At 34.1% G+C, this 16,579-nt stretch overlaps 1 protein-coding gene and 1 long non-coding RNA gene across 2 annotated transcripts; both read right to left on the reverse strand.

Annotated features, from left to right (window-relative positions):
• Positions 1-241: 241 nt before the first annotated feature.
• LOC137389837 (LETM1 domain-containing protein 1-like) lies at positions 242-11,167 on the reverse strand. The gene is made up of 9 exons (XM_068075966.1): positions 11,119-11,167; positions 9,406-9,501; positions 8,367-8,464; positions 6,963-7,048; positions 3,896-4,085; positions 1,846-1,950; positions 747-878; positions 492-594; positions 242-358 (listed from the first exon to the last, which is right to left on the reverse strand). Exons 2-9 carry the CDS (start codon positions 9,464-9,466, stop codon positions 264-266), a joined length of 870 nt encoding a protein of 289 aa, XP_067932067.1. The 5' UTR covers positions 9,467-9,501; positions 11,119-11,167; the 3' UTR covers positions 242-263.
• Positions 11,168-13,517: 2,350 nt separating this feature from the next.
• On the reverse strand, positions 13,518-16,485 carry LOC137391659 (uncharacterized). Its single transcript, XR_010978150.1, has 3 exons — positions 16,375-16,485; positions 14,913-15,032; positions 13,518-14,286 (listed from the first exon to the last, which is right to left on the reverse strand). It is a non-coding gene; the product is annotated as an uncharacterized lncRNA (long non-coding RNA).
• Positions 16,486-16,579: the final 94 nt, after the last annotated feature.

Below are 16,579 nucleotides of genomic sequence, written 5' to 3' on the forward strand. Positions count from 1 at the left end.
GTAATTTTACAATCAGTCATTGTTAGTCAGCTGCCAATGTAGTCGCAATGATACAGATTCATATGTTTATGAACTCCTCTTTATAGATAACATTAACTCGTTCTTTTCTTACGTCCTTCAGCCAACTTTGAAATGGCATCGCACTTTGGCGTAGTTACATAAATCTGTACTCAAGGAACTTATGATAATGTTATTGATTGGTTTTGTGATATCTGTAGCGACTTTATTGGTATTCATAGAGTTTAAAAATAAACCTGCTTCCCTCAAGTCATCGATTCAGAATTGTTCGCTTCTTCCTTCTTAGGCCAATTATTTCTCATAAGCATTGGCAAGTGAAGCAAGTATCCTAAATGACCATCTGAAAGCACGAAGCAAGTTATTACTGTTAATGTCACACATGTTCATTCCAGAAACTAATAAAGGGAACAATTTTACAAACTTGTATAATGCAGCCTCATGAAAAAGTAGTAAATAAAAATAAAGCAACTTACAATTAGACGATTCTCCTTTACTAAACAACAACCATTGCCTGCAAAACTTGATGCATTCTTCTGAGCTTCGATTTGCTAATCGTAATCCTCGATGATGACAAACCTAAAAAATATGTGTAGTGACGTCACCATATTATTAAAAAATTATGCTTTCTTTCATATTAGGAGCAACTAAAGCTATTTCACCAACTAGCTCATTTAAAGGATTTCCTACAAAATATCTCGTTGCCGATAAAATGTTTAGCTCCAACCTACCATATCAAAAATATATTTTGGCTGAGTTGCTAGATTGCAAGTCCTTAGAGCACCATCTACATTTGACAGAAACTTTCCTTGATTATGGCAGTCTAGACTCCAGCCTCCATTCCAGCTGGTAGCCAGTTGCCTCTACAAGAATTGAACCATAAATAGTAATCTACATGTATGAGGCAAGTTGTGACAGGTGCTAGGCAGCCTCTACAACTACCCTCAGACATGAAAACTAGAACAACTGTTTTCAATGTTTGCGCTGACCATGTAACGGAACATTTCCAAGAATGAAGGACAGGATCTACAGTCATGGAACAGAATTGTGGCATTTACAGGATTGGCTACAATGTAGAGGACAGCACTGGCTACAGTACTGTTACAGGACTTAATTACAATGTAAGCCGATCCAGCTTCTCACTTGGTTGATGGCTGGAATAAGGCTGCTAAATATGTTTTGTACTACATCACTCGAATGGTAACACAACATACTAGGATAAAAGTAGAAATATTTCATAGAATTATTGTCGCCCATTACATCAGATAACAAAGACTTAGGTGGTTGTCTTCTTTTCACAAATACAAAATATATGCATACATCTTATTAATAAGTAACAACCTGGCTATCATTATTGAAGACGTGCACACTGTTCAACTTTGCATGCATGTAACTACATGTATGTGAAAATATTAATAGAGCAAATACTTAGCAGAACACACTAAATTCACCCTCACCTATAATCCACAAACAATGCTAGCATCTCTAATATGTTCACATATACACACATCTATGTAAGCTCAACATTTCCTCTTCTAAATTGAGAAATTATAAAGGAACGAGTATAAGATACAAATAGTCCTGCTCTAGCAGCCACAAAACAATATGCCAATTGTCTGCCAACAAATGTCATCTGACACTAAAACAAACTGATTAACATGAAAACCTTTGATAAGACTTGATAGACACAGAAAAATGATAGGACAACAGCTGTGACATGACTTGCATAGATTTCAGAGGTGCAAAAAATTTTACATCACTGTCCCGGCTTTTGAATTTAATTTACAATTCGGAATGGCAATTGGAGTTACAAGATGAGCTTTCACTAACTTGGTGTCCAACAGAAAGGGTGTCAGGTTGAAGGAACTTGGCTTCATAAAAGGTACGTCGTAGTAGCCGTGCCTCAGGCTCGTCCATACACTTGCCATTAGAAATCTGTATAAGTAGGTATTGTCTATCAGTGATGACTACTAGTTGCTAACATATCACTATTGGCTGTTAACATATCACTGCTGAATAGGTAATAGTACCCAGTACTGACTGTTAACATATCACTACTAGTTGCTAACATATCACTGCTGAATAGGTAATATTACCCAGTACTGACTGTTAACATATCACTGCTGAATAAGTAATATTACCCAGTACTGACTGTTAACATATCACTACTGGTTGTTAACATATCACTGCTGAATAGGTAATATTACCCAGTACTGACTGTTAACATATCACTACTGGCTGTTAACATATCACTGCTGAATAGGTAATATTACCCAGTACTGTTAACATATCACTACTGGCTGTTAACATATCACTGCTGAATAGATAATATTACCCAGTACTGACTGTTAACATATCACTACTGGCTGTTAACATATCACTGCTGAATAGATAATAGTACCCAGCACCGAATGGTAACATATTCACGGACTAGGTATAAGGGCCAGCTGTTAATGCATAACTCTAGATAAAAGGAGATGTTAAAAAAGGGACATTTTAAGAACCAAAATTAATTCCAAAAGCAAGATAATTGCAGCAAAAATTCATGTTTTGGAACTAAAGCTAAATACTAGCATTAGGGCGGGCGTTGTCCGAGATTTCTTTCATTTTCTATCAATTAACCCGCAGCACGTGTCTAGATTTTCAACACTAACAGCTACACTGTTTTCATAACAACTATCCATGAGCGGCAATTATTTTTAATGCATAGAAGGTGCATTCTTAATATTCTAATCTGGTGGTGCCTGAGAAGCTAGTTTTCAGCAACCAGACGTAGGTTTTAAATCAAATATTTTGGGTGACCTACCTGGCGAAAGGCACGTAGCATACACAGGTAAAGTTTTGATGAAATCATCCAAAAAATATGGAAACGCATAGCGATTAGCAGTCTAACAGATACACACACACGCTCGCAAAAACGCAGTGACAATGTGGAAATTCTTAAGATTTTAGATGCTGCAAGACAAATACCGCAAGAAATCTAAAGGGAATCTATATGTATAACTTTCAGTGTTTTTCATTTGTTTGTTAGTTTGTCGTTCGTGCGTCCAGCTATAGCGATAAAATTTAGAAAACGGAAAATTCAGTTCGCACTGGATTCGAGCTCAAAACCTCCAAGGCTGCAGTTAGGCATGCGAAACCACTGAACTACAGGTCCAACTGGTATGAATAATAATGAATAACTATGAACATACATATAAACCTGCCAATTTTCAATGTTGGTTGGTTAAAATACTCACGCTACAGCTCGCAGGCTTGAAGATCACGCCGCAATATTTTTTCCTAACGATGGCTGAAGTTATAATATCAATTCTTATTTAAGAGCTCAAGTTACTGAAATTCATTGGGTAAAGAAACTTTGATCTATGCACAAATGTTTTTATTACCCTTGCAACGGCGGGCATTTAGCTAATATTATAGGAAACGCATAAGAGGCAGCAACAAGGCAATCAAATAAAAGCTCTTAAAATGAGCATATCTCCAAGCAGCCAGAGTTTGCAAGAAGTAAGAACGTTGGTCAGAACTGAACTCAGAAAGTTGAAGTAAATCCAGAATCTTTTGTCAGATCAGTTCTATCTGTTGTGTTCAGAGACACAATGGAAGTAATCATTTGTAAAAATAACGCCGATAATTTACTTTCGCTAGTGATACGTTTTACAATCAAATGCGGAATTTGTCTGCACCAGACTAAATTAAATTAAACGCAAAGAAACATTTGCTGATGCTTCGGTTGCTGTGTAGGCTGTGCAAAAACATTTAAAAATGCTTTTCATTTATGTGAGCTTTCATCTTAAAAGGAACACCAGAAGTTTCTCAATATTATCGAAAGGCCAGATGTTCCATATTTGGGTCAAATATAACCAATGAAACAGTTTCCAACCTCTTCAATGATGTCTGTGCTGATCTGAGCCAGTCTATGATCTACTTTCGAGCTATCTATTGATTTTAAGAGTTTCTCGCTCAATGATGGATAGGCCTTTACCCTCTGGTCAAGCATTTTATCTAAAGCCATCACGCGCTGTCCATCCATCCAAAACTGTCGGCTCAACGTCTGACCTGGGAAGAAAAATCTACAAGCAATATAAAGTAGACTGTTTACAGAAATTGTAGAGCCAAAATCTCGCTCATATAGAACTTTTCCATTCACTGGAGTCATGATTCTTTGGCATATTTGATACTGTATATAGTTGAAGTGAACTGACACTTTGACACCAGACATATTGTGACTAGACCAAAAATTTTCCTATAGTATTTGTTAGCATAGCAATTATATATCACAAGAGTATAAAAACAAGACTAGCAAATGAAAAAGAACTAATATGTAATATGATACATTATTCAATACCATATAATTGGAAAATGTGAGAAAGGATTAAAAGAATTATCAAAGCTTACAAGGATGTAAATGATTGCATAAAAACCAAGTGGAATAGATACAAAAGAGTCGCAAATTGGCCAAACGTGGTCATCGATAACTATTTATGGGATTCTGCCTAAATCCAAGAACATACTTTACAAAGAAAGGTCTGCTGTTTTTTACTTTGCTAGCGCAGCTACACAACCAAATAAAAAAGTGAAAGTGTGAAAACTGAACTGCACAAAAATCCTGTCAACAGATGATCCATGCACTGTAAATCCTGTTAACAGATGATCCATGCACTGTAAATCCAAGATATCCATCAGCCAATCTGGACAAGTACCAAGCAATTAAAGCTGTGACTGATCATAAAAACTATAAAGAAGTACTAAGCAAAATTTGGATATCTCATGTTGAACCAGTAGCTCACTAAAAAGGTACAGTGTATCTTAAACTGAAGGTCAAACAGAAGTTCAAAGGTCTAACATGCCCTTATCAATAAAATTTAAGTTTTGAGTCACTTTTTGATATCCCATTTTGTGACCTTAAAGTAGACAGATATTTCAATGTACTAATTTGATAACGATAGTAATAACTATCAGTAGAGATAATCAATGGCTACTATTTGGACCTGAAGTATGGAAGGTCAAAGATATCAGAGTTTGGGCTCTGATGATGACATAGATGTGCAGGCCACAAAATATAGTGAAAACTTTACTAAAATTAATAATTGAAATACATGTACTTGTTAATTGCGAAAGTAGTTCATGATTGCGTCTGCTCAAGTAGATGATATAGCAACCTGATAGCAGCTAATGCAATAGACGTTTGATTGGCACAGGATTTTGGAGTCCGTATAATTTTGCTTCATAACGTAAAAAATGAGTATCAAAGATGTCTTCACACTTCTTCACAATGTCAAATTATTCAACTCAGTTAATATTTGCAATGAAATATTAATAAAAGACCTCTAATGAATTTCTACTGGTCTGCAGTGTGTCAACCCTCAGTCGGTATACTTGCTAATGTAAAATGTGTTATTCATAGGCAAGTGTCAGAGGTTTATTGTAACAGAAATCAATAAACTAGTCATATACCAGGGTTGATACAGAATAAAGTGATAACCACAATAAAGTGATATCGTGTAGCGATATCAGATGTAAGTAAATATTTGTAAGTATCATGTAAGTATTTGCAAATGAACAAAGGCTAAAAAAAAATTATTATTCTAAAATTTAATTATTCCTAGAAAATGAAGCCATCATTTTTTCATATAAAATATTACTTTTAGGAAATTGTCAAACTGATTTGCGAGCTTATGTGGGTAATATTATATTGTTTAGGTCAGAACAAAGTAATATTATATTGTTTAGGTCAGAACAGAGTAATATTATATTGTTTAGGTCAGAACAGAGTAATATTATATTGTTTAGGTCAGAACAGAGTAATATTATATTGTTTAGGTCAGAAAAAGTAATATTATATTGTTTAGGTCAGAACAGAGTAATATTATATTATTTAGGTCAGAACAGAGTATTATTATATTGTTTAGGTCAGAACAGAGTATTATTATATTGTTTAGGTCAGAACAGAGTAATATTATATTATTTAGGTCAGAACAGAGTATTATTATATTGTTTAGGTCAGAACAGAGTAATATTATATTGTTTAGGTCAGAACAGAGTAATATTATATTGTTTAGGTCAGAACAAAGTAATATTATATTGTTTAGGTCAGAACAGAGTAATATTATATTGTTTAGGTCAGAACAAAGTAATATTATATTATTTAGGTCAGAACAGAGTAATATTATATTGTTTAGGTCAGAACAGAGTAATATTATATTGTTTAGGTCAGAATAGAATAATATTATAATGTTTAGGTCAGAACAGAGTAATATTATATTATTTAGGTCAGAACAGAGTAATACTATATTGTTTAGGTCAGAACGTTTTGTCCAACAGAAGTACAAGAAATTACTTGTAAGCACATGAGCTTCATAGGATTATGTATTTTACAGTGCGAACACAGGGGTGTTCTATTGCCCACTGCCTGAAACGTGTGAAAATAGCTAGCCGTCATCACATTAGCTGATGGCTAGCTAATGAGACGTGCCAGTGAAACAGAAGAACATAAGTGGCTAAGCCTAATCTAAGTATTTAAACCAGCAGATGATATCCAGAAGAAAAGAAAAATTACGCATCATATCGGCTATCAGATGCCATCGTAGTTTGTATTTGCAATGTGAATTCCTTGCCGCTACTACAACGCTTGGGTTTACGTATAATAACTTAAAACTTAAAAACAGTTACATAGAATCTGACTGTGTTTTCATCAGCTGACTGATAGTTGATAACGACTGCAATCGACTACCTAGTAGCAATACTTACTACCTAGTAGCAATACTTACTACCTAGTAGCAATACTTACTACCTAGTAGCAATACTTACTACCTAGTAGCAATACTTACTACCTAGTAGCAATACTTACTACCTAGTAGCAATACTTACTACCTAGTAGCAATACTTACTACCTAGTAGCAATACTTACTACCTAGTAGCAATACTTACTACCTAGTAGCAATACTTACGCGATAGGTATAGCTAGCCACTGGCCCACAAATGGAACCCAAAAGAGGATGAAGATAGGCAGACATCTTGCTACATCTGAGGCAAACTGCAACAGAAGAAGCTTGTCGTGTGTACCCTTTTCTACCCTTGCACAAGTTTTTTGAAAAAATACATTGAAACTCGGGCTTTAATGGAATGGCACCAACATCAGACTTTTTAGGGTGAATCAAGAAATTTTTTAGCGTTATATCAGTGATTGCGCTTAGTGCAAGAAGCTAAATTATATGTGTAGATACAGCCAAAAATGGACACTCGAAGTTGAACCATTCTGTTGTTTGCTTCATGTTTCAAAACCACTGTATATAAGAGGAAAATATTCTTATAAGGATACGTGCATCGCATTTTGTCACATTTTAGACTTGAAAACGTAACGATAAACACTTCAAATGATTACACATAGCAATGTAACAAATATATGCTATAAAACTATGTAAGAAATAACATAAAACTTAAATTATATGTAAAATTAAATTAATAAAGTAATAATCGGTAAACAGAGGTTCAATTTTTACTTTACCTGAGAGACACCTGAATGAAAGTGTAGGTTCATCCATGCACAGATGCAGTGATAGAGTGATAAGAACACAGTGTGTAATTTACAGTAGATAGAATTAAACTTTACTTAATTTATGTATCCTTTCATTATTTCTACAATTTTTTTTCTCTTAGCTTCTTTCTCTTTTACTTACGAAAATCTCAGATATTGTATGTTAGAAGTTACTTTGGATGACGAAACAAGTATTTGTTCACATTTTAAGTCGTATGTCACAAATTCATATGTAGTATGTCAAGATTTGATTGTACGGTATTATTGTGACGTATTGTGTTAGTGGCCACATCAGTCTTTTAAATAAAAAACAGATGATGCTGGTGATACTGCACCGTGTTCGTGTACAACTATATAAACAACAATCTAAGGAAACTACTTATATATTTACATTAGATTGTGATCACTTCACACTGCTTAATGTTTTCAACTGAAGCAACCAACAGGCAGAAATATTGGCAGTTAAGAATTTAATGCTTAGGCGCTGTCATTCTGTAGTTCGTAGATGGTACTGCAAACATTCAAGATGTATACAAGGCCTTTTCCAAAGATTCATGGCATGCTTTATTGATTTAGGTATGTTATTTTTTCCATTTGCAGTAAACCAATTTTTATTACAATGTAATGTACAAGCTCCATAGGCCCAGTACATTACAATGAGAATACAATATAAGGTAAACCAGTGACAAGGAAGCGATTAAATACTACAAACCAATAAGATTTTGATAGTATATATGATATTAGACTGCGGAGGAAAACGTAGAAGGAATAGCTTGCACACACGACACTGTAAAACTTGCTAGGTGTGATAAAGTACCTCATGATGGGCTATGAGCTGTTCAGGGGTGTATATCCCTCCAGGCTTAGGAGAGAGAGTCACTCTAGTACGACCATCCTTCAGTAGCTGTATGGAGCCTATGATGGAATGATATAGTTCATAAGCAACAGATTCCCGCAGCGTAGTGAACTACGTAAGACTTGCAAAGACTTAACTAAAGCTGTCCAAGGTGTTTAATATTGTCAACGGGTAACCCTCTGATGGTATGCATGAAAAATGATCTATCATTGAGTGTAGTTATGTATTTGTTCAATTATACAGATATTCCTAAACTGGGAGATACACCTCTTCATCCTGGTTTCAATGATATCTGATCAACATGAGTTCTACCAGATTCATTTATCATGAACTGTGTACTAGCTCAAAAGTTACTGTAATTCTTCTACAATTACAAGGAGTATGCAGCTAGGATCTGAACAGCCTATGGATAAAACTATTGCTCCACCAACACTTCAAGAATCTATTGTACATAATATTTGAGCTACTGGTAGTTTTACGGTTCTTCAATATTGAATGTATCCTGTTGCTGACTATATGCCCGCTCCACATAATTTTTTATACTCCTTCACCACAAGACAAAATAAGTTTCTTAAATGTTGCATATATAGGCTAAAATAATTAGTAATGATACAAAATAAGAGTGGAATACAAAATATATAAATGGAGTTGTGTCGATATATGTAGTAGGTAGATGAAATAGTTTTAAAGAATACACATATCCATTGTTTCTTCCTAGGTACATTACTTATAGTTTTATGTATGGCAACGCATTCTTCAGACAAAGCTTTAAAAATACATGTAAATACAAAAAGCTTTAAGTTGCTGAGTGAAAATAACAAAGATAAGTATTATTTAATACAATTTCAGATCCTTTATCAATATTACATATCTATAAGTATAATTCAATTTCGATGAGAGGTTATACACAATAGAGCATTTTACATGACTGCTACAGATAGTAGAAATAAAATCTATCAAGTTTTTGGGAGCGGAAAATGAAGACTAAACAATCACCCACCATTTTTGAATTGATTGTAGACCATATAGATGCGAGGGAACTTTGTTGCCATCCAATTCATACTGAGAATCTTCTATTTTCAACAACAGACGTTAACTATAACATAATAACATTTAACAAAACCATATATATACATGTATTATATATCAGTAAAGTATTATATATAATATTAGTAAGTATTTTATAATATATAGTAAGTATTATATATAAGTAAACGTGTATTAGTATATTCGTTTATGAGAGAAAACATTTTTAAATCTGGGTTTACATTTGACAAATGCCTCACCCATTCTATTGAGTAATACATGTAGACTATTATAAACAAAGAGACTGCAAGAGCCTAACTACTCTCAGATATTATGATTATGGTAAGTAGCCACACAATCAGCTGTTCAACAAAAATTCAACTGATCAAAACTGAGTTTAAATTTGTTTTGACTGAAGAAAGGAGTTGGCTAAAACAGCAATATTTATATGTTTAGTAAATGATTGTATGAAGTTGCGTATAAATTCTCCATCTATATTGAAAAATCATCTGAATTTTAAACGCTAATACAAATTTCACACGACCCTTTGCCAACGAACGCGTTCGAGTGTTATAAGAAGTGTTATATGGAAGTGTTCTGATCGATAAGTTATGTTGTTAGCTTTAAATGTATCATCGTTGAAGATGCCCTCTTTTTATGTTAAATCACGGTAGGGTGTTATGCAGTCATGCTGACTACTTTATTAATGAAAATTTTGGATTAACCTGGATTAAAATCTGAGCACATCTTATGGATATAAAAAACGGTCAAAAAGTAGATGTTGAGGTTGAATTTCTTTCAGATGAATAACTAAACTCACTTCGTAAACTTACAAAAGTCAAATTACCATTTCTAAGAAATCCTAGGATAATGAGTCAAAATCACGTGATGATTGCAACAGTCCTTGTAAAAAAACCTCTGCTGCCATGTCTACTAAATTAGTTTGGCCTAAACTTTGCGAGAGTAACAGTTCAATGGTAAAGGATGTCATCAGAGTATTTGCTAAATTGATAGTCACAAAAAATCTTCACATCTAATATTTACCAGAGACAGCCAACATTTTTAGTCATGTTGGAACTCAGCAATGTCATAAAATTGCCCACATATTGCATGCTATATCCTAAATTATTGGCTAATTAAATTGTCAAGTCTAAGTTTGCATTCATGCAATGTTTTTTTTATATTTAGCTAAGCAAAACTATTTGCTTGGCTAAGAGTCAACTGAATAGTACGCTTTTGATAAGGAGTTTACCTACTTTGAAGAGATACTGAGTGTACAAAAAAAGCTTTAGTGGCCTTGCAACACATACTGGTTCCTTCCAAGCAAGATAGGTGGTAGACAAGTATTCTACTTCATAAACACTGGCTGCACCACCAACTCACTAGCTATGCATGCGCTTGTTACTATACGTGTTAAAACCAACACTTACAACTTGACACCTTACAACTTTATTCCAACAGCAAAGACCTTTCAGGTTTTTCAAGACCATAAAGCTGTCTGCCACATTCCTAATGTGATGATCCACAAAACATGTGTAAATAAATTGCCCTATATTAAAGATGCTGTTTTCCGTGAATCATAAATGCTGCACAAAACTCATTTAACTTATCTTATCCATGTGCATTTATGGGCTGGCATGTACGAATCAGAATCAAAAGAACATGTGCAACTAATACTATAGCTTACCTATCCTGTGAATCTATACTACACTGTTAAAACATGTCCAAAACTGCAAAAGAATCCAGAACAGCAGAATTAATGAAAAGCTTCCATGCCATACCTGTACAAGGTGGTGTCGAAGTATGTGGCCAAAGCGAGAACAATTTGGTCACCTCACAGTAGTTACAGCAATAAGATAGCAGCAACTAGAGTATGGCAGGTTACCCAGTAAAGGAACTCAGGTTTTCCACCAATGCTAGTAATCCAATTACACATCTACACAAAGGGTGCACACAGTTGTGCTCAGAAAACTCAATGAAGAGACATTCATTTCAATTTGGGCCAAACACTATAAAATGTCATCAGCCAAAGAGGCAAGGCTATGGGAGGGACCGGTTAGATAAAACATAAAATATCTATAGCCAAAGAGGCAAGGCTATGGGAGGGACTGCTTAGATCAAACATAAAATACCTATAGCCTTAGCTATGGGTATTTACCTATCTATAGCATACATGTACATGCTTATGTGCGAGCTGTTTCCTGCATTAGGTGCCAAAAAGAAGAAAGTAAACGATTTACAAGGTAAAGGCCATACAAGACAATGTTCAAGCGAAACAACCAGCGTTGTGCAGCAGTCTTTTATACAGTCAGCAACTTTCAGTTCATTTGAAAGCTTAGTTTTTTGCAATTGGCAAAATACGTGCATGTTCGGTCGCAACTTCACCTGCCTCGCTGCTCATTCAATACTCCACGATAACTGCCCTAAATATCTCAGCTATAGCTTTCAAACCATAAACCATAGTCACAAAACCAGAAACAGATTCAAATTACCTAGTGCCATAAACCACAACAAACTCAACAGTAACCTGCTAAATTCATTTAATAATCTCTTCACTCATTTAAGAACTCTTCCTCTGCAATCTTTTAAAACAAAACTCAAACTACACCTACTATCCTCTGACCAATAATACCATTCACCATTTAGCCTTACCTATTTTAACCATTTCATATTACACTTTGTTTTCATGACTAGAAAACTTGTCATATATTTGTATACTATTTTCACTGAGCTATTATTTGTCCACTTTTTGTTTAAACAATACTCATATCAATCCTCAAGCTTGTGTTCTACATATTTTATGCATTCAGTTCTAATATTATTATATTAGTTAGACTATTCACTAGTTTTTTAGTTAGACTATAGTTTCTTTGCGGTCCTTTTTATTTTTTTGTTGTACACCGCTTTTTAGTTAGTTTACTTGCCGTGGTACCTTGTGGAAAACATATTGTAAAATATGACTATTGATTACCACAATAAATATTGCTCAAAAAAAAAAAAAAAAAACTCGAACACATTTTAACCTTTTAGCTAATTACAATATATAACTGAGCATAAATAATGAATGGCGTTGATAGATAAAATAATATGAATTAACATATAATGGCGATTATTCCATGAATGAACCCCGATGAGACAACATCAAACATATTTCAATTTGTCAGTTTGCCAACTATGCTAACATTTTATTTCATTTGTCTTAAATTGACGAGCCGCCTAAGCGCTGTGTGCTCGCTTCGGCGATGCTTATTTTTATTGGGGTAAAGATAGTCTGCAAGGTTTTGCTGACTATTTTATGCACATAAAACGATGCTTGTACAATCACTACAACAGCAATAATTGTTTGCACAAAACTTGTTTTCATTTTCATGCCGGTTCCCTCAAATCGTGCGGCGCACTACCGATTGGTCTAATGTTTATCGACTACTCTAAGCGGGTGCCAGAGATTACGCCTACAAGTGATTTTGCCTACAGGAGATTACGCCTACAAGTGATTTTGCCTACAAGAGATTACGCCTACAAGTGATTTTGCCTACAGGAGATTACGTCTACAAGCTGATAGACTATGCCTACGATCTAGAATATTGAACCTACTTTAATTCTGTGAATTGTGATGCAGAAAATTACGAATGGCACGATGAATGCATGTTATGAACGTGTGTTGATGTATTTTATTATGTAAATTATTTTTATATCGAATCCTATAATCATCCATATATCAAATCCTTGCAAATATATAAATTTAATTCGAGTTGATTATTGGGAACCATGGTGATTTAACAGTCGTTTATTTGCAACACACCGTGTTATTGAAGTTAAAACCACATTTTTATTGAATTATTAAGCAAAAAACAAGCGTATGTATTTTTGAAGTTGTTACTCTTATACATACAGACACATGTCAATAACTGAGTATTTCTATGTTATCAGCAGCCCATCACTAAAAGTGATCAATGGTTGTTGGTCAATATATCATTTCATAACTTTGGAGTTGTTTTTTATCTCCTATTGCATACCATTATGTTTCACTTTTACATGGAGCCTCCCTCACAGCCGGTTGAGATCATCCTTGGGTACATATGCATATATACAGAGTAAATTACAAATACAAGTTATATGATTTACAATAGTGTCATCCATCATAAATGAGCAAAAGAAGGCTCTCATAAAAATTTGATTTTTCTGCATATAACCTGTTATTTCACTTTGATAAAAAAGAAATTATTTACTAAACAATATTGTTTTAGCAAGAAAAAATATGACATATAAAGGAGCCAACTCTAAATTAACAAAAATACCACAAAACAATTAAGCACGTTTGATAAAATTATGCTAAAGTGGCCATAGCTTCAACCACATTGTAATGCTGTAATAAATATCTTTGAAATGAAGTAAAAACCCATTTCTCAATCTCCTTGCATGGCTACTATAACTGCTCCTTCTCTTTAGCTTTGCTATATAATAAGCATACATTAAAAGACTATTTCGAAGTGAATATCATTTAGACTTATACAAAATTACTCACTTTTGTATAATTTGGAGGAATTGGGCTACTTTTGTACACACAACAGTTCATATGCTAAGTACACATACTTGCTAAAGTTTTCCTATTTCATCAATTGAATCAATAGATAGATTATAAGTTTAGGATTTATTCTGCAAAAAAATACAAACATCCAGTTACAGATTTGTTTGCTCCATTTTCTCATTCATCACATATAAGCACCATCATGTCAGTGATACATCTTAAAATGGTAGTATCTGTACTTGTACTAGTATTTGTTCAATAACGTATGTATCGTCATATCACCCTATCTTCTGACTCATCATTCTTTCTCAATCGACTTTCAATGTTCTACAAAGTAGAGTAGAAGGTTATGAAAAAGCAGTATGTTTTTTGAGAATATTAGAAAGTATGATAATGCAATTTACTTTCTCTACCTCGATACATCAGAAACCCAACAGTGAGCGGATAAGAAAATTTGCACAGAGAACAAATGCAAGATTTTTGCAAGATACAGAACAAATCAACTTAAGCTAGGTTATAGGTATAATATTCTAAAATGTTCAAACAGTAATATAATGATTAAACTTTTGCTTCATTTTTGTGAGCCAAAAGCCCTGCTAATCATTGTATGAGCTAGTTTAGCCTGTTTAGACTAGCTTTAAGAAAGGAGTTGTGTGCTCAACAACAGCAAAACTCTAACAGACAACTCCCAAACCGCTTGTTGAGAGAGTCTAGAGCTATTTTTGTGCCTGCTACATATTGCATAAAATGATGCTTGGTAGGCTAAGAGACGAGGTATTAAGGGACTCCATGTGAGTGCCAAAAAAGTGGCCGAAGATGAACTGACAACTTAGCTGATAACACAAAGCCTCAACAGCTACACAAGACAAAGCTCCCATGCTGCAACAAGATTTATGCTCTCTTGAATCTTGAGCCAAAATTTGGCACATGATTTTAATCCACAAAAGTATTACCATCTCTCTATTGGCAAGTCGTCTTTGCCGATGGATACAAATAACTTTCTCATCTTATATGATCACCATCTTCAAAGTGTGACTTCTAATCCTTGTTTTGTGGTAGAGTTGCAGAATGATCTGAAATTTAATCAACATATTTTTAAAATTGAATCCGAGGAAGAGCAATTAATCGGCATGCTTACAATGGTTCTGAAAGATGCAGATCAAAAGACAAGAAAGATAGCTGATACTTCACGAGTTAGACCTGGTCCTGAGTATGGCTGCATGGTTTGGGACCTTTACCTTACAAAGGATATTACTTTACTAAAGTGAACTCAAAACGCTGCACTGAGATTTTTGTATAGACAAAAAAGCAGAGTTAGTTTTCTTCAACTATGAGAAATTAATTATTTTGAAACCTTGAAAGACAGATGAGTTAAACTTTGTCATAATGTTTTTAGTAAAATTCTGGGTGGTGATATTGACTTATTGATCAGAACCAATATCAATATACCAATATTGACATTGGTCCCATTCGCTACTTGGGACTTGTAATTTAGATGTTGCGTACAAAGCTACATACATGGAAAATGGTAGCGTACAGCCTGCTACACGGTATTGGCGTTTCATAATTTACAGTTTTAGACTAATTGTACTGCTCAGAGGATGAAATTTTTAATGTAATGTTACTTATCACAATTAGCCATCCCAAGACAAACAGTTTTAACTCATGATTCAACCTTTCGATCAATCAACCTTGCTTGCAACACAAAATAATAAAACCACTACATAATTATATGTAATATATATTATGTATATGGTATAATATACCAAAGATATAATATTACTACTACTCTGTATATATTAGCAATGCATAAGACATTGCTAAAACAATGTTTTACAAAGCAAGCTAAAACAAAGCAATGCGTAAAACATTAAAAGTGACCAGAAGAATGGAACAATTTAGTTATAAAACAACTATTTATTTTTTTGTTATTTATTCGCAAATAATCATATTATTTTGTCTCATTCATTTGCCCACACTCGTTTGACTATTAAATTACTATAAGCAGACAGACCAACGCCCAATATATCAAATTATTAATACTAGTTCACCGTTAGTTGCAGACTATTAATTAATTACAAACTATCAATAAATAATAATTCGTAGTACAACGAATGGTACTACCACCCTAAGGTAGTGATGATTTTATCAGACTCAAAGCATCTACCAAAGCTTTGAGATTTTAAGCACACATCTTAGCGTTCTTGTGGCTCCGAACAGCCACCAGTAGTAATAGTAGCAGTGGTAGTAACCGTTAAGAAAGCCAAGAAAGGAAAGGAGATATTAAATTGTTTTTATTTTACACTTCCACGATTTTCGTTCTGATTGATAGATGACTTTAATCAATAGTATGTTTTTTCAATCAATGTTAAGTGAAAACACTATTATTGCATTACTTTTTACCATTTTTCTTACATTTTTTCTTCAACAATCAATGGTATGCACCATCTCCATAACTGTAGACGTAATCTCCAGGAAGTGTAGACGTAACCTCCAGGAAGTGTAGACGTAACCTCCAGGAAGTGTAGGCGAAACCTCTTGTAGCCGAATCCTCTTGTAGGCGTAATCTCTGTAACCCCTCTAAGCGAGTCGGTAAACCTTTTCCTAAAGGCTTCGGAAT

The sequence above is a fragment of the Watersipora subatra genome, chromosome 3 (assembly GCF_963576615.1).
Source record: "Watersipora subatra chromosome 3, tzWatSuba1.1, whole genome shotgun sequence".
Classification (NCBI taxonomy): Eukaryota; Metazoa; Bryozoa; class Gymnolaemata; order Cheilostomatida; family Watersiporidae; genus Watersipora; species Watersipora subatra.

Coding starts and splice junctions, on each gene's coding strand:
- LOC137389837 (XM_068075966.1), bottom strand. CDS start 9,466: ATGAATTGGATGGCAACAAAGTTCCCTCGCATCTATATGGTCTACAAT. Junction 8,465..9,405: donor CTACAATCAATTCAAAAATG/GTGGGTGATTGT, acceptor ATTCCATCATAG/GCTCCATACAGCTACTGAAG. Junction 1,951..3,895: donor GCACAGACATCATTGAAGAG/GTTGGAAACTGT, acceptor CTACTTATACAG/ATTTCTAATGGCAAGTGTAT.